The sequence below is a fragment of the Centruroides sculpturatus genome, unplaced genomic scaffold, assembly GCF_000671375.1.
Source record: "Centruroides sculpturatus isolate CEXI.00-Female unplaced genomic scaffold, Cexi_2.0 scaffold448, whole genome shotgun sequence".
In the NCBI taxonomy this organism is placed as follows: Eukaryota; Metazoa; Arthropoda; class Arachnida; order Scorpiones; family Buthidae; genus Centruroides; species Centruroides sculpturatus.
Genome location: NW_019384639.1, coordinates 126561 through 148667, shown reverse-complemented (window position 1 = coordinate 148667; position 22107 = coordinate 126561). Strand labels below are relative to the sequence as shown.

General features: G+C 33.3%; 2 protein-coding genes across 3 annotated transcripts; both read right to left on the bottom strand.

The window, feature by feature from the left end:
* Positions 1-1198: 1198 nt before the first annotated feature.
* Positions 1199-12489, bottom strand: LOC111625930 (thyroid receptor-interacting protein 11-like). 2 transcript variants are annotated; one of them, XM_023369190.1, is made up of 19 exons: positions 12365-12489; positions 11950-12084; positions 11766-11880; positions 11597-11689; positions 11457-11515; positions 10800-11063; positions 10559-10738; positions 10428-10491; positions 10230-10366; positions 7739-10168; positions 7598-7669; positions 7405-7526; positions 7156-7319; positions 6982-7085; positions 6347-6446; positions 4967-5048; positions 4775-4889; positions 2048-2188; positions 1199-1702 (listed from the first exon to the last, which is right to left on the bottom strand). In XM_023369190.1, exons 2-19 carry the CDS (start codon positions 12019-12021, stop codon positions 1394-1396), a joined length of 4623 nt encoding a protein of 1540 aa, XP_023224958.1. In that variant the 5' UTR covers positions 12022-12084; positions 12365-12489; the 3' UTR covers positions 1199-1393. The 2 variants fall into 2 exon arrangements, with proteins under 2 accessions (XP_023224958.1, XP_023224959.1); XM_023369191.1 differs by having other exon boundaries at positions 12425-12487.
* Positions 12490-13131: 642 nt separating this feature from the next.
* Positions 13132-21630, bottom strand: LOC111625951 (thyroid receptor-interacting protein 11-like). Its single transcript, XM_023369213.1, has 8 exons — positions 21298-21630; positions 18173-18249; positions 16731-16841; positions 15556-15786; positions 14644-14709; positions 13531-13702; positions 13314-13459; positions 13132-13167 (listed from the first exon to the last, which is right to left on the bottom strand). Exons 1-8 carry the CDS (start codon positions 21389-21391, stop codon positions 13132-13134), a joined length of 933 nt encoding a protein of 310 aa, XP_023224981.1. The 5' UTR covers positions 21392-21630.
* Positions 21631-22107: the final 477 nt, after the last annotated feature.

Here is a 22107-nt window from a genome sequence, read left to right as displayed (position 1 = left end):
TGCGTTAGTTTCATCATATTTCACGTTGATAGGGTTTTGCAAGGGCACTTGTCTTACCTCTCTGAGGAATTTGGTATGTTATTTGCTTAATTACGCTAATTAGGGGGGGGAAGTAATTAAATTTTAATTCCATAAATTTCGGCCGAGCCTAGCGGGTAGGGGACAAATTTCCGGGGGGGGCACTAAAGGGTTCTTTACAGAGGACGTAAATATAGTAGTACCTAAATTTGGGTGGGGATAGGTAATGTTTTTTGAGGAGTTATTCACGATTATAGTTCAATGCATTAAGTTAAATGGGGAAATTTGAATTCTAACGGTTTTGTAACGGTTATTCAACGGGACCAACGGTTTCCTAACGGATCTAACGGTCGTTGTTTTCGGTTGCTGCACCTGGCTTTTGTTTTTCGGTTACAATTTTAAACTTTTCGATTGTTGTAATTGCTAAATTTTTTACATCATTGCAACTGTCATCAGTCTTTTAATAGTTATCGGTTTCTTTAAAAAGGATAGGCAGGGTCAGACCTCAGATGTGTGACGATTCTCGAACGAATAGGTGTGTACGTCTGCTGATCTTTGTAATTAATTGTGAATACATGTGACTAATATTATTTTCTTTTCTATTTTGTGCATGTTATAAGTTATAAATAAATATAAACAAACAACACCAACCCGATAACATTAAATCTAAATACCAAAATGATTAATTTACTATGTTTTTGTTGTTTCTTACTCCTGTTTTTAGGTATTCGGTATTGGGCCGAATAGCGAATACCGAATAGTAACCGAATATTCGTTACATCACTAATCATTTCCATTGTAACTTCGACCAGGCAACAATGAAGTGGCAAGAATTTCTGAAAAATTGAGCATTGCACCATTTGGGATAACAAAGTATTGTATTATATTCATCAGATACCAAATTTGCAAGGACCATACAATCTCAAATGCTCCTAGGTGCAGTTTGTCTGGATGGATTGCAGCATTACAAAAGATAGTAATGCAATAGAGATTTTAATGTTGCAATGGATCTTTTGCAATTTATCGCACGTTCCATACATTCTAAGAGTACATATTACATTGTGCATTAAATACATTTTAAATACGTAAACAATGGATCCATTGTAATTTATAACACGAAAAAATGAAAGAATCCTTCTTAATTTTTGTTTGGAAGGATTTTCATCCGTATTGATTTCTCCGAAATTTGAGGATTTTTAAGTGTGTGTAGTGTGATAGCAACATGGCATAACACAAGATATTGATGGTATAAAAAGTCTTTATTACAAAGAAAATCTGTACACTATAGATACATAAATATTTCCACAAATAGAATTTCCAAGAAAGCACGTGGCATATTGCCAGGGAGAGTTCCGATGTTGGCCCACGGACTTAATCAATTTAACACCTCACGCAGGAACGTGTTGGATTTCGAAGCAGCCTCGTCTGCCGTCACCAGAATGGGAGTGAAAGTGGGTAGAGAAGAGGAAATGGGGCGAATGAGGGGATGGTCGAGATTCGTCCGAGTCGTGACAGTTGGAGTGGGGGAGGAGACGGACGGATCGAAGGGGTTGATTCTAGGAGGTCTCTGTGGCCTGTGGCCTTTCTCTGCCAGTTCCCTGGCCATTTCTTCTGCTGGTAGTTTCACATTAAATCTAGGTTGAGACTCTTCCTGGAGAAACTGGACGAAAAGTGCCGTGAAAGACTAAAAAAAGTGGAGAAAATGGTGAGTTTGAAATGGGAAAGCAATAGAGACAAAATTTTTTACTCTTCTCTTTCTATGGTACTAAGAGGGTCATTTCTATAACCCACCAGGGCATAAAAATGGCATATAAAAGACCCTCTCGTCATGGAAGCAGCCGGGTGGTATGAAACAGGGTCCAAAATATCTAGTACAGACAAGCCATAAAACTAAAAAAGGCAAGAAAAACTTTCTGGTGTTCTTTTGCCTGCCTAGATTTGATTTCAGGCTCCACAGAATGGTAGACTGATATGTTTATAAACTTGTCCACCCAATCCTGAACTAAAAGACATCAATTAGGAAACTCACCTTATTTGCTTCTCTCTCATCTCTCCTTGACTGGTTTTCTGGCACAGGCGATGGAGTTTTTCCAAAAAGACCCGATATCCACCCTTTACTTCTCTGGTTAGGAGTAACTTGACTGCTTTCTCTTCCCACTTTGATACCAGCCTGTATATTAAAAGTATCTTAATTAAAGTACAGAGGTGACAAAAAAATTCCACAATTTGAATAAGTTTGCAGAAAACCATCTTCAACTTAAGTATTTTCTGCAGAAATACCCATTAACATCCATACTATCTGTCAAAGTGGAACTGAAAGGCATTTTTGTGATATCTTTAAAGTGGTGTACACATTGCAATTTTCAGTTGTGTTGGAACTGCAACTATTATAAAAACTACTATAAAATTAGTGGTTGCACACTTGAGATATAGTTGCGACATAGTTATAAACTGACTGATTAAATTTTAATAATGATCAACAGCATATGTACTGTACAATCATACAGTCACAAACAGAATAGGTTCTAACTGGAGATCACCCTTTCTCAGGTGATCTCCAGTTAGAACCTATTCTGTTTGTGACTGTATGATTGTACAGTACATATGCTGTTACAATGCTTTTCTAATTCCTTTCGTCTCTCAATTTCCATCCACAAACTTGTGTTCTCTAAAATGAGAGAGATGTTGAAAGGATGCAGTCTATTAAGGAGAAGAGTGGCAGCAACAGTATGAAAGCAAATTGATATTGCAAAAAATGGCTTCCGAGACTGTTGATAAATGATACAGATGCTGGCACAAGTTTACAGGTGCAGTAAGGATTTATACAGTAGAACCTCGCTTAACGAACATAATTCGTTCAAGAATCTTACTCATAATGAGAAACACTTGTTAAATAAAACAATTTTTCTCACATAAATTAATGTAAAATATGATAAGGCATTCCATGCCAAAAGTTACTCAAAATATTTTATGTATAATGTTTATTCAAAGAAAATTATACAATATACATTGTTAAAGAGCATGAATCATCATCATCTTTTCTTCTAGCATGGAATAAACCAACTGAATGCAAATTTGATTTGCAGAAAACAAAAAACATCACAGATAATATGTCTGATAAATACACCAAATATGCCAAATTATTGGGCTACATAAAGACTATAATTAAATATTAAAAATTAATTAATTTGACTAGAAGTAGGCAGTTATGCTGCCATCTCGTATTAAATTTAATAATTATAAATAATTAATTTTTTATTTAGACATTTTAAAAATTTAATTTGAAATTGGTCATTAAGATGAGATGGCAGCATAACTGCATACCTCTAGTCAAATTAATTAATTTCTAATATTTAATTATAGCCTTTATGTAATGCAAGAATTTGACATATCGTTGGCATGTTTATTATATAACGGGCAATAGTTGTTGATGTTTATACGTAATATGTCTAACCACTAATTTGGAAAAATGTTTGATCACAAACTACACTAAGATGCTAGTGGAAAGAGTGCTAAACACAGACTGATGGAGCATGCTCATAATCCAGGACTTCCCCTCCATTTGTTACTCATTATGCGAAACATTGCATTAAGCGAGTCAATTTTTGTACAATTTGTGTTGCTCGTTATGCAAGGTGCTCATTTAGTGAGATTCCACTGTACTTTGAAGATTGCGAGGTTGCGAAAATTCTATACGTTACATAATAAAACCTGTGCTAAAGATCTAATTTATTTTTGATGTTACCACCTAAATAATTTAAGTGTTTTTTGGAAGTAAAGATGTATGTCTTGTGCAGATTTTACTTTAAAAATATGGATTGTCACTGTACATCACTGCCAATCATTGGGCCATAATGTCAGTACTATGCAAAACTGCATGTTGCAGTATATTCAGGAACACTCAGACATCTTGAGGAAATGCATTTCTCTTCTGCTACTGTGAGAGATATCAGAGTTCATTTACGGCAATAAATCATTCTCTTTGCACTGCAACTGGTATACACACAAGAAATTAGTAATCTCATACAAATGTTTATTAAGTCAGACATTTTTGACACTGTAATACCAAATCTAATGGTTTTCTTTTGCGAAAGGGTGCAAGATAAGAATGGAAATCAGAAATAGCTAAAATATTTGTTTGTAGAAAAGGGCTGGCAGAATTACAATTTAATAAAAAGTAAGACATCTGGATACGAGTCCAATTTTTCTTGCCATGTCTAATCACCAGGAACAACTATTTCCAGTTGTTCCTGGTGATTAGACATGGCAAGAAAAATTGGACTCGTATCCAGATGTCTTACTTTTTATTAAATTGTAATTCTGCCAGCCCTTTTCTACAAACAAATATTATATTTTTAATTGTGTTGGGATTGTCACCTGTGGACATTTTAAACTGTTTTACATATTTGTGCAGAGGCATAGCCTCTAAAGAAAGGTTGTCTCTGCAATGGAAATAGTTGTTCCTGGTGATTAGACATGGCAAGAAAAATTGGACTCGTATCCAGATGTCTTACTTTTTATTAAAAAGCTAAAATATTGTTAAAAATAGAGCTACTTTTATGTGAAATTAACAAACTAATTTGGCACTAGAAGCATTAAGTGCTATCTCATCCAACATTTCATAATTACAAATTAATGATTGATTAATTTTCAAAAATCTAGATCAGATGTAAAGTGGATGCCATTCAGAGAATTTTTGGTTTTGTATTTTACACAGTTGCTCAGAGATATAGGATAAAAGGAAAAGTAATGGTACCTTAGACATTTCTTCCTGACTGAAATCCAACACTCTAGCAAGAAGACGTATAACGTCAGGTTTCTGACCCAAGGGAGCACCAAAATAGCCCAACACTAGACTTTTCATAACTTGCCTAACAAAAAAATAATAGCATTTCAGTTTGACATTCATAATAAAATTTAAAAAAATATATAGTTTGTTTCATCTTACCTGTCTACCTTCCCTTCTGTATTGGTTTTCATGTCTCTAATTTCCTCCAGAGCTTTCTGAAGTGCAGAGGTTATCGTCGATACTGAAAGTGAGAAATTGTTAATAATGACTATGAAAAAATTATAAATGACACATGCTTCTGAACTATGGTATTCCAGGCTGAAATTAGAAACTTTAACACAAGTTATTGGAATATCATCAAAAGTTTTGCAGGACCTGACAGAATATTCTTGCTGAAACTTTCATGGCATGAAATGAACACTAAAGACTTCATTTAAATATTAGTTAGTGGATGATCAAAGATTCAGGAAAAAATAGTGTTGTGCATGCTTTTATAAAATACAAGGGTTGTTCAAAAAAACTTTATTACTTATGTACAGTACAAGTTTATTAGACCTTGTCCCCTTCACAGTAGAACCCATATACTGACATGCATGATTGGAATGGTGGAATTCACTTCTGGAATGATGTATAGGTCTCATATAGAATTTTCCTTTATCTCTTGTACGGTTTGAAGATTGTTTCAAGGTTGTTTTCAACCTGGGAAACAGGAAAAAGACTGTTGGGGCCATGTCTATAGAGTAAGATTTGTGGGGTGTAATGGGTGTCTTATATCTTGCCATATAATTGTAGATCAGTAGTAATTCAAGCCAACATGTTGTAATGGTGTAACATTCAGTTTCCCTCAATTTAGGCCTTTTCTTGTGCCTGCATTTCTCAAACACCTTAAAACTTCTAGGTCGAATATCATGATCTTCTCATCATGCTATTCAAGATCTTTCATTTTCAGAAATCCAACTAATACATGTTTATATTCACTCTGTCATAGCACAATGACTAATGTGGATATGTAATGTGGCAAGTGGCACAGTGTTGGCAAAACTTGCCATTAAATAACACCAGTAACCACATTTCATTCCAAATATGAGTTTCTATGATTCAAAAAGTTTGGTCTTTTTTGAACAGCCCTCATACACAGTTTGCAGGCGCACACATGCACTTAATTACAAAAAGATTGAACAGAAAACAGCCATTGAATTCACAGTAAAACAGAATCTAGTGTTCTTAAAGTAAGATAAAATTTAAGGATTTAAGAAGTGGAAACAATTGGGCTAACTGTCATTACAAACAACATGAAATAAGGTACCCTGAATATCAATAAAAGCCCAGAGCTACAAGATGAAATTGGACTGGTAACCACATCTGCTCATGCATTCCATGTATTACATTCTTGTGCAATAGTTAATTCTTGGTACACTTTACAAAGAGTAACATGACCATGCTGAGAAAACTGTCAAATGTGACGACTCTCAAAAACAAATGAGGGCACAAACTTAAAAAACAATCCCAGAGAAGGTGTACATAACACATTATTTTTACCTTCTTGTTTTAGGGAATTAATGACTTCTTCTTTAGTGTCTAGCTGTTCACTAAGACGAGAAGCAGCATCCAACGCTTCTTTAGCTTCCGACAGTTGTTCCTTGAAAAGAAAATTAGTAAAAAATTGAAAAAAGTACTTTCATTGCCATTTTCCCCATTAAGCTATTATAACAGAATATATATGATAACTTTATCCAAGAATTTTGGTTAAAGCGAGTAATAATCTTTACTTTTGGTTTTTTCCATATCAAGTGTGTTTATCCAAGTTACAAGCCAACATTACCCAAAAATAAAACTTGAAATGTGAACTTTATCCAGATAAAGGGATAGTGAGAGATGGGGTCTGCCATATCCATGGAAAAATGCCTATAAAAAATTACTGGAGAGTTGATTGCCTGGATTCAATCCCGAGCCTCCTGAGACTTCCAGCTTCATTCATTTTTGAATAATGTCAGCTTTATCCTTTGCGACTTGAATAAAGTGCATAATTAACAGATTGTTAACTGTTTTAACTAAATGACTTTGTAGTTAATACTATCTTTATCCAATTTGTAGGCTTTAGCTGTAACATATGCATGTTACGACAGCTAATAATGATAAATATATATATATACACTATATCTTTAAACACTTACTTCTTTCTCCTGTATATCCATCACCAAATCTTTTACTTTTGATTTCTCTTTGGCAACTTCCGCAGCATGCTGTTTCTTCAGTATCTGAATGTCACGTTCTCGTTCTATGGAAAAATCGTTATGACGATATACATACATATACATGAAGTGCATATTTAACCAAATGATAATAACCTTTCTGAAACTGTTCCAAGACCAATTGAAGATTTGCTAATGAAGCAGCGTATTGCTGTACTTTGTCTTCGTACTCAGACACCTGATTCTGAGCTCGATCTCTCTGTTTCACTATCAAGGATAACTGTTCTTGCAAACTCTCCAACTGCATGTTAGCATGCTGACTAGAAAACAAAACAAACATGATTAAAATTTAATTTTTCTAAGCTACAAGAAAAACTGATGATGACAAAAGTTTCCTTTCCCTACTTTGCATTATGTACAGCATTCGAGGACATTCTTGCTTGCTCTTCAGCTTGGTTCAACCTATTCCTTAGCTCTTTTTCTCGTTCTTCTGCCTTTAATGCTTCTTTTGTGTAACTCTCTTCCACCTGAAAGTATTCTTTTGTAAAAAACGTGGACGTTATTCGTCACTGTTTAACTTTCAAAAATTACTTCTCACCTGTAGCAAGTGATCTCGCAGCCTTTCTAATTCATTATTCAGACGTTTCTCCCTCTCTTTCAGTCTCTGAATCTTTTAAATTGTTGAAGTATTTAGTACATAGCTTCTAAGAAAACAAAATAATGCAATATTCCAACCCACCTCATTTTTTAGTTCTTCATTCTCTTGTTGCCTCTGACTGAGAGCCAGAAGTGCCTCATCTCGTTCATGATGAAAATGCTGAGCTTTCTGTTGCATGGCATCACTCTCCATCAGAATCTGTTTCATGTTCCCCGTTTCATTCATCTTCTCCTGGACCATTGGCGTCAGTGTACTTACCTTTTCCTGAAGTGCTTTTATCTCAAAATCCTTCTCCTGCACAGTCATGTTTAATCGTTCATTTAATTCTTTCATTAGATTCATTTCACTTTGGTAATTAGTTAGTTGCTGTTGGAGATTTTGATTCCTTTCTTTTGTGGAATTGCTTTCATCTTTAGTTTCTTTCAGGTGCAAAACAAGATTTTCAGTTTGTTTCTGCAGGATTCCGACTTCGTTCTCCTTCTGTTTAAAGTTATCCGACAGCTTCTGTAAGTCCTGTGATAGCCCATGTATCAACTGATCCTTTTCAAAGATCCATTTATCTTTCTCTTCCACTAGTTCTTTCAATTTATCCAACTCTTCATAATTCTTATTCAGTTCTTCTTTTGTTATGTTAGCCATTGCTTTTCCATTTTCTCTATTTAGCAGTTCTCTATACTTTTCTTCCAGATCTGTATGCTGCTTCTCTAAATCCGAGACTCTCTGCTTCAGACCTATCACTTCATTTTGTGTGTTAACTAGAGACTTCTGCTTCTCTTCATATTGTTGTGATACTGATTCATGATTGTGAGTTAAAGTGTTGAGCTTGTGCGTTTCCATTTCTAACAGTGATTTCAACTTCTGAACCTCAGCATGATACTTCAAACTCTCTTGATGCTTTTGGTTAAGTGCATTGATGATTTGCTCACGATCTGCCTTGTAAGCACCCAATTGTTTTGCTAGAGTTTCACACTGTTTCAGGAGTTCTTTGGTATGATCACTGTCCGAAGACTGCTGAATGACTGCCAACAGGGTGCCATTTTTCTGATTTAATGCCTCAATTTCTAGATCTTTGTCTCGAACAAGTCTGCAGAGATTTTGAACTGCTTCTTTTGTCATTTCTTGATCTGGAGAATCTCTCTGTTTTATTAACTCCTGATTATCTTCTTGTAGTTTAGAAATTGCTTGCTTCTCCGCAGAAACAATATTAACTAGACGATGCACTTCATTCTTCAAATTACTGCATTCTCTTGATTTCTCATTCAACACGGCTAGCATCTGCTCCTTTTCAATTTCTAGCTGTTGAATTTTCTCTTGCGATTTTCTAAATTTGGAATCATCATACTGATTTCCCACAGATTTACTTGAGCGATTTGCAGATTCAAACTGTTTTTTAAGGCTTTCTAATTCTTCTTTCTGGTCAGAAATGATTTTTTCTAACATTTTGTTCTCTTTATCTGCTACAGAATTATTTAAATTCTCTTTTAAGTTATAAAATTCTTTATTTTCTAACACTAATCCATTCTTCTGTTCTTCACAGGAATAGTTGATCATTTGCTTTTCAGTGCATCTCTCTTTCCAATTTTCTAAATCGTCGCACGAACAATCGAATGTCTGTTGCTGTCCACCACAGAAATTACCATCAGTTATCGAATCCAATCTTTTTGTGCAATTTAGTAATTTTTGTTGGGTAACTTTCAATTCATTCTGCAATTCTCCAACATCTTGTATGGTAAAATCCACCTGAATGCTCTTATCAGAACAATTACAGTTTGCAGATTTGATATCTTTTAAGGCATGGATTTCATCTTCCTTCTGTGACAACTCTGCTTTCACTTTTTCCAACTTTTTACAGTTTTCTTCGTAAGAAATTTCGATTTTTGATTGACTGTCTTGCATTTCTAAATGTTTCTGAGCCATTTCTGTATATTTTAAATGCTGTTTTTCTAATTCTTCCTTCAGATTTGAATTTTCCTGTTTGAGAAACTCGTAATTCGCTTCCACTTCTATGAGCTTCTCCAAATTTTGTTCATTTACAGGCTGATTATCGTATGCTATTTCTGTTTCTTGTAGCTTTTCTGACAGCTGTCTATTCTCATCTCTCAGATCTCTAACGTCCATCTCAAGTTCTTCATTTCTTAGTACCAGATTTTTATTCTTATTCTCTAACTCTTTAATGGTGTCCTCCAATTCTTTTCTACCTTCTTCTAGCGAGGTGATATTTTCCTCCAAGTGAATATTATCTAAATTAATGGCTTGAAACGCATTCAGTATCGACTGTACTGTTTCTTTTTTCACATCATCCTGTTCTTTATCTCCAAAACTACTCTTCTTGCCAGCAGCTTCAAATAGGTCAGCCAGCTGCTCTCGTACCGTTTCAACTTCAGTTTTCAGCTGGCAGTTTTCAGTTTCTTTCATTTCTAAAGCATATTTTAGTTCTTCTATCTCAGACTGTAACTTCTTATTACTTTTGGTCAGTGTCATTTTTAAATTAACAAATTCTTCAATCTCTTCCTATAAAAATAAGTGAAAAATATAGGAAAATGCTTCTCACTTACTTCATTAAAATGCATACCTGATGCTGTTGATCCAACTCTAATAAACTACTTTCTAATGACTCTTTTTCACTGTTCAAAGCATGGATCTGTTCTTCCTTTTCCATTACAATTTTATCCACTTTGGAAGGTTCTCTTTCATTGTTATCACTTTTATCTAGAATTATTTGTCAGATTATACCTACTATTTTTAACCCTCTACTGACGAAGCAACATACCTAATTTTGAATCAAATGACTGTCGTAAGTTCCGAAGAGTTGATAATTCTTCCAATAGAGCATTCTAACAACACAACAAATTATTACTACTTAAATACTTTATTTTAAAGAATTTGTGATTTGTTACTTACATTTTCAGCTTTCAAAACTTCTTTTTCATTCTCAAATTGTGCATTAACTTGCATCAATTCTTCTATCTGTTCCTCGAGTCTCTCCAATAAGTTATCACTAGTATCAAATTCTTCAGTTTCTACCGAAGGAGGCTTCAACTGTATTTCTTCGGGACATTTCTTCTTAACGGCTATCAAACCCTGAAGGGAAGAAATTTGAATCAAAGAAAATAACTTCCTTTCTACTTAAATTAATATTTACCTTCTCTGCTGTAATGACAGAAAGCGATTCCTCCTTCATTCTCAACTGGGCTCTCAACCTCAATAGTAGATCTTCCATAGCTTGTCGTTCCGTCTGCCAGTCAGAATGGAGCAGTTCAAAATACTTGATCTCCCTTTCGTAGGTTTCTATCTGATTCTGCAATCCTTTCACCTGAACATCCAGTTCTTTATTACGCATTGAAAGTTCTGACATGGAAGATGCTATAGATTCACGGTCGAAATCGTCAGAAGTAGACATATCCATCTATCATTCACATAAAAATATTCTTAAAAATATATCCCGTAGAAAGCCCTCTTGGGAGTGACTCAACCCAAGAGGCCTATTGGTGGGAAAAAAGCCTTATTTAAATCTTAGACACACGAAGAAAACCCAGAACACCTCCAAACAGTCAGCCCATTAATGATTTGCAAACCCACAACCAACTACTGGCATTTGATGATTTTATCCACTCAGGAATGCCTAGTGAGAGGACTTTCCCATTAAACTTTAGTTAGATGTTAGATACATAAAGAAAATCCAGAAAATCCTATATGGCCTGTTTGCAACACGAAAACCCACAACCGAGCATAATAAATTAAATTTTGCTACATTTAATGCAAATTATTTTGTGCTATTTAACTTTCAACAAACACCTACCATTAGATTTTCTACTCTTCTGCCATCAACAGATTGCCGAAAGCTGCCATTTTCACAATCTTTTGGAAAAGTTTCTTCTTAGAATTAATGTTTTTCAACATTAAAAACTACAAAAGAAAATTTATAACAACTCAACATACCTGAATTCTTATCTAAATTAGAGAGACAGCTGCTTAACTGATCGTTATATGACTTCAGGGCAAATGTTTCTGAGTCTAATCTGGCTATGAGAGCTACAAAATTTTGCAAATTAATGAACGCACATTGGTTTTGTTTACATTAATATACCTAGACAATGACAGCACTCACTCAAAATATCCCCACGATCTTCACTTCCTAAAGATTCTATAATCTTTCTAACATCCGAAGCAAGGATAGAATTATTCTTTTGTAGAGATCTCAACTGTTTCTCTAGGTTCACTTTCTAAAAGTAGTAAAGTATATAAATGCCAGTAAAATGAAGAGTTTCTCAAAAACTTGCCATTCAGCTTACCTGTTCATTTACTTGCACCATTTCTCCAACAATATCTTCTTTCTCGTGTAGCAACCTGATATGTGAATCCATGGTTTCTTTGTTTATTCTCTGCTGTGCCGCTTGAACGTCTTGAAGAACTTCAGAAGTGCTTGCCTAATTTGCATTTGACATTTGAACATAATCAGTGACCGATTAATCTTGGAAAGCAATTTAATATTATGATCTTAACAAAAAAAATGCTAAAGAAAATGAAGGCAATAAAAGAACCTCAACCGACTGGAGTGCATAGCAAATATAGCATTTTGTTTGAAAATAAATCCAACCTAAGCCACTTGGAAGGGAGAAATTAATAATGGGACAAAAAGAAAAGACTATAATTACTAGACAAACGTGCAATAAATAAGAATAAAGCAGTCTGAAAGAAAAAATATACGTGGTGTGCTTCCAGTTGTGCCAAGAATCTGAGTTTAGTTGTATATATATCATTGCAGACCTTATCTTTCTCGGTTTCCAGTTCTTCTATCTTCTTCTTTGCTTCTGTAATACAAAAAATTCTACATTACTTCTCATTTGTATGCAGAATAATGGATTAATTACATTACTATATCAATGGAATAACTATGTACACAAACAGAAGAATAATGTATCTATTAGGTGCAAACAAACTTGCGACTTCCAAATAATGACTGTTATGGGTTACAACACAAAAAAAGTGCCTCTTACAATTGTACAATTTTTCTTCTAAAAAAATTTTTTAAAATGTATTTTAACCTTCTGTTAGTCGCATGGGTCTGACNTTTGTCTAATGTTCAATGTTTATATTATAGCTTTAAAAGATGATTATTGTTCATTATTTATATCAAAATATTTAAAATTATACAGTATATTATAAAAGTTATTCTACAGAATATGTAAACTTTTCTCCTTAAATTTTTTTTTCTCAATATTTTCCTGCTGAATTTTCAATCCATTATTTGAAATTTTTGTTTTCTTATGTATTACAGTATTTTAATAAAATTATTCATTGCCTCTTAGAAGTAATTTAAACGTTTTATATTAGAAAATTTGCAATGTTTTATTTTATAATTAATGTTTATCTTTGAAATATTCGGCAAAACCAAACTCAATTTTCCCAATAGGCATCCTTACTTGATTTTCATGAGATTTTTAAAAAACCTAAACCCTCGCGAATACCAAGAGTTAAGTGTATCTTGTACNTCTGCATGCTTCTTCCTTCTACAAAAGACAAAAAAATAAAAAATAATAAATAAATATAATAAAGTTTACCTTCTATTGATGAAAATGACAAATGCCACTTGTTTGTCCAAAGTATGTATATGTCAACCATAAAAGACCTGAATTATTCAAATTGAGTGAAATACCTGTAATTTCTCATCTCGAATCTTATCCAGTTGGAGATTTAGCAATTGTATCTCTCTTTCTCTCTCTTTTTCCTTTGTTCTTAACTGTTCTATCTCTCTGTGTGCTTCTTTGTATGCTCTCTTCACTTCAACGTACTCCTCCACTTCTAAAATAGCACTTACGGAACTAAGTCAAATGCAATAATCTATCAAACTTTAACACTTATTATTTAAATACCTTCAGCATTTTCCGAATGCTTTTTATAAAGGTTTAGAGTGTCATTCAGTGTTTCGATCTCTTGTTGATGCTTCTCCTGTTGATGATGCAGTTGTGAAGCGTAATGATCCTGCAGAGTCGTCAACTGATTTTGATGCTCGTCAATTCTTTCCTGAAGTTCCTGCTGCAATTCCTGTTTTGCCATAGCATATAAATAGAAGTAAACTTCATTTTAGAAGACTTAAATGCAGACATTATTTGTATAATAAATAACTGTACATTCTTATGAGTGCCCCATTCAAATTGAATGTATTAGCATTTATAGTTGCAATCTACTTTATATTATGTTGTTTTATACTATTTCTGTAGCAAATTTTGTATTGGAAATTCAAAATGCTCTCATTCAAAATGGCTCATTATTAACACACTGGCAGTCAAACAATTCCAAGAATTGTGGTTCAGCACTGTAATGATAGAAATGTTTATCTAATCACCTTCAAAGTAGTACTATTTGACACATACCCACTTGTCCCGCCAATCCTGCCGTTGTAGGAAGCACTGGCTAAAGGCTTCTTTTGGAATATTTGGCCATTACATTCAATTCAATTTCCTCCATGGTTGCAAAACACATCTCCTCAAGACCCATTTTTAGGATAGGAAATGACCAACAGTCAGTCAGAATAAGACCAAGTGAGTACAGTGATCAGGCAACAATGGGAAGTTTTTTGTCAGTAAGGAATTGCTACATGACAGGTAACTGCATTATTGTTATGCAGAGACAACCCTTGTCATTTGTTGCAGAATTTCCTCCAAACTGCTTCTCCCAACCTATGCAAAACTTGCATGTAGAAATGACTGGTAACACACTGCCAGAATGTATGAACCATGCCCCTGAATGACAACCAAACTCCTGAATATACCAAAACAAGCCTTCCAATAGTATTTCTGATAATGGCTGGATTAACAACGCAAGCATGTGTGTATAAAAGCATTCTACTTTAAAGGTGATTAAGTAAGCATTTCCATATGTCTTATCATTACAGTGATACACCATAATTCTAGAAACTTTATAAATGTATCATCTTAATGGATAATGAATCACTCAGTACATATCTCAACAAAAATATTACATACCTGAATATGGGTACGCAGTTTAGATTTCTCCAATTTGTCTCCATTTTCAGCACTGTCCTCATAATCCTAATCAATGACAGCAACAAAAAAACAGAACAATTACTAAACATAACATCGTGGTGACATCCTTACATATAAATGTATCTGTCAAAAAAAAACAACACCTGCGCATCTGTTTATTCATGTGTAGTAACAACGGAAACATCCAAAAACTCAAAATTACTGCTTTTACATTTAACACTAAGCTAAAAATCGTCTTAACTGTCTGCAAAACTTGTCAGAGAGGTTCAAAAAAATCCACAATTTTGATTAAAAACACTTAAATTCCATCTAAAAATTCCTAAAACTTATATTAAAACGCAGCTTAAAGTGCAAAATTTATACACTTTTAAAATTAATTTATGCATTTTTTTTTTTTTAGAATCTTGCATCTAAAACACCAAAATTTATGCAAAATCTATACAGTTTTCTATTCATTTTCTTTAATAATAGCATCCAATAATAGTTAACTCCAAATATAATTATGCTAAATTAAATTGAGTTAAAAATTACTTCTTCATACATGCAATGAAGTGGTATAATAAGGCAATAGTCTATTGCCTTATTATACCACTTGTGTGTAAGAAAAAGTAACAAAGAAAAGGCACGATTTCATTATAAGAAAAATGAGTTTCAATTAATTAAAATCACGCAAAACTAGCATGATACAAATTGAAAAAATAGAGTTAATTACAATTAAGTGGTACATTTTTAACATTTGTAACACAAATTAATAGAAAGTGCTAAAGTGTAATTGAGTCAAGATTTTTGAGTGAAGTATGCAAGAGACTGAGTGAATTTTGCAACAATGAATATATACAATACAAGAATAACAAAGTGGAAAGTAATTACAAAAGAGTTAAGTAGTAGTACCTGTTTGCAAGAGGGAGATTGACTGTCGACTAACTGCTTCCAAGTGTCCCTGTCATTACGAAGTCGCCTGACTTCAGCAGCTAACCTGTTGATCTCCGTCTGGTAAGACATGAGGTCGACTAGATCTGCCTCATCAAAGCCTCGTTTCTCATCTGGACTAAGCAGAGGTGGCAGCGTGGCGTCTCCGGTACCATTTTGTTGACTGTGTTGTCTCAGTTGGTTCACTTCATCCTAAAAACAATAAAATGGAAAATAGTGATGATATTTTTAGTGTATTGCTTTCACCTAGCTGTAAAATGTAATTCTTGTAGACTGTGACATAGTCTAATTCCTTCTTAAAAATTATGCAAAAACTTGTATCACACAAGAATTTTGTCTTGCTAGAATTTAATTGTAAATTTAACTTCTTAAGTAAGAAATTAAGTTTATTAATATTGCTTTGTAATGAATGATGACAGCTATTGGCAACTATAATATCATAGACATATGCATTTATGAATGAAGAAGAAATACTAGAAAGTGTTTTATTTATATAGGTTATGAACAGTAGATTAGGTAGAAAGTTTTAACTTGAAATCTGATAGAATGATATGCTGAATTTCGAGGGGATTGCTTGTTATAGAGCAATGTTTTATACCAGAATGTTGATGAAACATCGAGTGGTAATCAGGAGGTAGATGATTTTATATATAGGCAAATTTCAAATAATTTCAACATGGCATGGCTAAAGAAATTGGACAATAAGAGTCAAGTTCTTTTGGGACAACAGAAATGACTGAGTGAGTCCATTGGGCAGATATGTAGCCTAAGTCTATAGTCTGGAGAAATAGATGAAGGAAAATGGAGGCAGCCAATAGTACTAATTTCTTATAAAAAATAAAAGGAATACTATCAGGACTATATGCAGAAGTAGCAAGCAAACTTATAGCATCAAAGAGAAAAGAAAAAAATAAATGACTAGAAGTAAAACCTAATTGATTAATATGCTTAGTGATTGATATTGTGTTTCAGGATGTAAATTAAAATGTGATTTAATATTATTAAGCATGATATACACATTATCATCTTTGATAAGATAACAACATTTTGTTTTATATTTAGAAAATCTAGAAACTGTTTACCAAAAGTTACTTATACTAATTATTTTGTATTATAAACATTATAGAATAATTTACCTCCTTGTTCTGTAGCAAATTACGATACTGAGAAGAAATGGCATTTATCTGTAATTCGGCAGCTTGACATCGCTCCTCCAGTTCACCATTTAAAGTTCTAAGGCGCTCCACCTGACATTAACAGTAAGAATAATTATAACTAAAATAAAATTCATAAAAATTTGCAAAGAATATGACACGATTTCAAAACATGGAAGAATTTGTATTTTTTTATATAACTGGATCTTGAATAGTACAGTCGACCCCCCCATAAAGTGGTAGATACGTTCCACTTTGTAAGAATTTCACATTGTAGGAATCCTTAAATACATGAGCCAATCACAACCCAGCACATGTGCAGTTTGTGGACTACAGCTGTTTTGAAAGGTTTTCTTCCATAAAATTAATCGATTTTAGACTAATTTGACTCAACATTTCCAAAACACATATCATTTTTTGGGAATAATCCTTATAAACTATGCTATAAATAAAAAATTGTACGATTACTTACTGATGTACACCGTTCAACGATGCCATTGCTTAAGCTTGTTTTCGTCGCAAAGCAGCGCACCAAATGGCAGGCGCGTTTTCTGATAAGTTATTTTTCTGCGAAAAATTCGTTGAACTTTGGAGACATCATTAATGGAAATAATTTTTATGGCCGTTAAATAAGAAATGTTTTTTTCACAAGAAATGTATAAAATTACAGTATTGTATTACTTACAGTACCTAATTTATATACCGTACAGACGATAGTAAACTCAACTTACCCGCCTAAACTCTCCGTAGCGGGTAAGTAGTTCAGATTGGACCAATTCTGTCGCGACACTAGTCGGCGATGATGTTTTACCGCATTTTATGAGTCTCTTTTAGTGTCTTTATACAAATACGGTCAAAATTTTTTCACCACAATATACGAATCCACATTATATGAACCCGCGTTATGGGGGGGTCGACTGTACTTGAATATTTTAATATTAAATTTGTACGGATGGATTGATTAATGGGATAAAGCAATACAACACTTGGGCAATCTTCTGCCTCTTGGGAAGTCTTTCTATGAGAACTGGCCACTATTTAAATGTCACATACATGAAGGAAACCTTCAAACTTTGTGGGCACGTCAAGGATCACACCGTCTGTAAAAACCACAGCTGCCATTAACTGCATGAATCCTAACATGCTGGCTTCAACATCAGCCAAAATCAAGTATAAACCAGTTGTACATCAGGAGCATACAAAGAAATGTACTGATTTAATGTAGTAACTAACTGTTTCAAATTAATTTCTATGACCATTATCTACATTACTATACTCGTGTTTCTTTTTCTAAAATTAATCCACAAAACTGGAGATGTTTGAGGAGAACATACTGTATTATATAGATCAAATAGTAGTTTACACATTGAATATAAAAGTAAAAAACTTAAATATATAGTAAAATATAATGAAAAAATACTTACTTCTTTCTTTTGTAAGTTGCATTGACTTTCTAAATCTTGTATTTGTTTATTTGCGACACTCAGTTCGGTTGCATAATCTACAATTGCAACAAGCAAATTATTTTTTCCATTACGAACAGCATGAGCTAATAATTTCAAAACAGTTTTTTATAATGTAAAAGTATAACCACAAATAAATAAATATATATACATGAAAAACCATTTCTTTTTAGCTAAAATATTTTATAAATTAGTCAAGAAGCCAATCTGATATATGTGTTCTCAATATTGGTGTTACTATATCTTCTTTTATCACTCTGACTTTAATCTATCCTGCTTTCAATGATTCTATTGAAGTTAATTTCTACTCAATTAAAGTCGAAAATATCTTTTGCCAAATTTTGGCTTGCTCAACCAATTGAGTCTCTCCTTATAATCAGCAATTGTAAATGAATCTTTTCCAACAAATCACATTCTAACTGTATCATGTAGTACAATGCAAGCAACATTTTGTTTCAGTTAGTGCTTGTACACAGCAGTTTGTACAACAACACAAACATAGCTTTACCCACAGCACAGAGATTTTACTGCCTGCTTTATAATCTAATTGAAGGTGAATAGAATGAATAAAGTAAACTTCAGGCAAGACAACTGGAATTTTCCTTAACTACAATTTTCTCAATTACATTGTCCCACTTCTCCATTAAGCCCTATATGGGAGATATTACATTTGGAAGATACTAGTGTTTTGCTCTTTGGTACAAAATCTCACGGGTACTCGAGTCTGACTGTAGTGTGAGCAGAGTTTAAAGTGCCATTATGTGCCAAATTATAGTTTTGTTATACTTGTCTCTCGAGCATAAATTCAATTTGAATTGCTTTTCTTGAAGCAAAACTTACATGACAAATAAAGATAAAACTTTCATTTAATTCTTACACAAATGTCTACAAGCACACTTGGCAGATAGTTGTATAATGCTCCATAAGTCTGCAGCAAACAGATGTAGAAAAATAATTTAAGCGTCATTGGAAAGAGAATAGAAAAATGAAACTCCAGTTTTTTTGGATTTTTCAAAACAATGAATAATTTTGGAGATATTGCAATTTAAAGTTTACCTATATACAACATGGTAATGGCACATGACGAGTTCACATGCACTTATTAGTAGTGGCAACCTGCTTAAGTGCAACCATTGCAGTGTCAATTTAGATCAGGGGTCGATGCAACATCATTGGGGGGTCAATGCGGCTAAGGAGTCACCTTTTTTTTTTTTTTTTTGCTTATACAGAGACCACATTGTTTTTTTTGCTCATACACATTCACTTGTAATAAAACTTTACAGTGGTGGTCAATGTGAGGCTTTGGAAAGTGATTGGGGGTCGACAGTTAAAAAAGTTTGGCAACCCCTGATTTAGATGGTGCAATAGAAGGGTGCTTGCATGATATATTCTCCAAACCATCAACAATTCACATTTCAACTTCATTTCATATTTTAATTACCATAGACCAATCTAACACATAAGTAACTGAATAAAATGAACTAAGTTACTCTTGAATTCAGTTTGATTTCTTCCTAAACTCTGTTCACACAAAACTAGGCTATGTCTCAAGTCCATGAATCTATTGTGATTTTACATAATGCATCACCGATTTACCATATTTTAAGTCACTGAATACCTTCAACAAGTGATTTTGTATTATTTATATAACAAAATTCAAATTTTTCCATAACAAAAACAAATCAAACATTATTTAGAATGTATTTCACAAGTAATTGTTTTGTATTAACGCACTAATGAGCCAATTAATAAAAAAAAATTATCAGTTAAGTACTGAAAAACTATGTACCCCACCACAAAAATAAAAAATTTAGCATAATCTCTAGCTTATATTCAAATTTATAAACTATTAAACCAAAGAAATAAATGATAACGTCCATAATAAAATAAAAAATAAGAATCGAAACATCCCATTAAATAATAAATGCAATTATATCAAGCAAACAGCTGGATTTGTTAAAGCATAATAATTTAATGCAGCCTCCACCCTCAATAATAAACAGTCACTTATCTGACTTATGTGCAAACAGATAATTTATCAGTCACTTTAACAAAGAATTCATCTCAAAATTCAGAATATTGCTAAAGATTTGGATGTTTAAATGTAAAATACACAAGCTTATATCTGTACATATCAGTTATTAGCTTATCGGCAATTGACACAAACAGTAGACTATTGTTGACTCGAACGAACAAGTTATCAATTTTATCGACAATGCACCGAGTTTGAGTTTGAATAATGCATGGAGTGTGCAGATTCCTACCCCTCAGGTGACCAAAAAAGTGGAACCATATCTCTAATTATGACCTGTAGTGAGATATTCACCTAAAGTTTTTGTAATAATAAGCTAATTTCAAGTGGGCCATACCTCACCAAAGCTCACATACCAGTCAAATCAAAAGTCAAAGGAACCGACGGTCTGTGACTATTCACCTTTTTACCCTTATGGGCACAGTTTACAGCTCAAAAAAGATCACAATCACCTCATTCAACCCTGTATTTGTATGCACTTACACTTACATAAACACTAAAGTTTGAACAACATATGGAAAAAATATATATCGATGCAAAACTCAAACAGGTAATTTTGCACGCAATGATATAACTGCCTAAATTATAACTTGGTGTTTATCGTATGCAAAACCAAACTTAAACACCACAAAAATCAGTCCAGTAAGCTTTCTACCATGCGAAACATGGCGGAAACTTCAATAAATCTCTTAAAATTTCAACATTTTCATACACATCCCTACGAGAAGATAAAATTCCATAAAATATGCAGCACGTTACACACCAGTTAATTAACCGGATCAGCGTTATGATTCATTACGCAGATATTTACCAAGAATGTAGGTAAAATGGGGGAAAAATGTGTCATGAAACTCCAGCACATATTAAATATGGTATATTTGAGTTAATTTAACCAGAAAATGCAATATTTTATCATAAAATCCCTTGGTATGTGTACTTGTTGTGGGTGTATAACATGTGACTTGGATATCAATCTGTAAGCTGTTTATAGCAAAATAAAGGAAATTTTGATGTAAAATAGTGTAGTCTATTGGTAAAAATGGTATAAACTCACCATCAACTTCCTCCCTTCCTTCGTTAAGCATCTCCTTAGTGATGTTAGTTAAATGTCCAGTAAAAGAAGAGAAACTATCGCCCAACCACGACATTTTATCCCTAATTCTTTACGTTATTTCTTAAATTAACAACATTAACATCGTATTTTATTTATAATCTATCCTAAAAATCTTATTTATACACAATTAATAACATTATTGAGCAGGTATTTACTATACACGTCAATTGGTAATTCTCCAACTTTCCGGTATGGCCAGTAGGTGGCTTCCGTTTAATGTCGTCATTCTTAAGGAAATGTTTTCATTTTATTGTATTATTTTAAAATTTTATATTAATTAATTTTAAATTTCATGTAATAATTCATTTAAATTAATTTTAATTATTATTATTTTTTTATGCTGTTTTACTATTAATTGCCGGTAGATGGCTTTCTAACATACTGGCGGCTACAGTGGCTAGAAAATATAGTGTCGAAAGCGCTTATATTCCTCCATTATAACCGTTCGGTCCATACATCGAGGTTAGTGACGTCACAGACAAGGTGGCGCTGATGTCAATCGTAGTGCTACTTTCGCTTTGGCTACGTGATATCCTTTCTTACAAGAACATCGAAAGCGATTAAATTTGTGCTTGTAAAGTGAATAAATCCTTAGGAAATGGCTGAACAGAAACTTTACTGACTTGTGTATTTCTAATTTATAGATATTACTCTACTGTAATTTTTAATTCTTTTATTTTTGTCGAAAAGGGTGAGAAATCTACATGCATATTAATCTGTAATTTTTTAAGAGAGATTTTTCAAATATAA

Excerpts from the sequence above, each read along its gene's own strand:
- LOC111625930 (XM_023369190.1), bottom strand. The coding sequence starts at position 12,021 with ATGGATTCACATATCAGGTTGCTACACGAGAAAGAAGATATTGTTGGA. Across the intron at positions 11,690-11,765 it reads AGATCGTGGGGATATTTTGA|CTCTCATAGCCAGATTAGAC; the intron begins GTGAGTGCTGTC and ends AAAATTTTGTAG. Across the intron at positions 5,049-6,346 it reads TAATTCCCTAAAACAAGAAG|TATCGACGATAACCTCTGCA; the intron begins GTAAAAATAATG and ends TCTCACTTTCAG.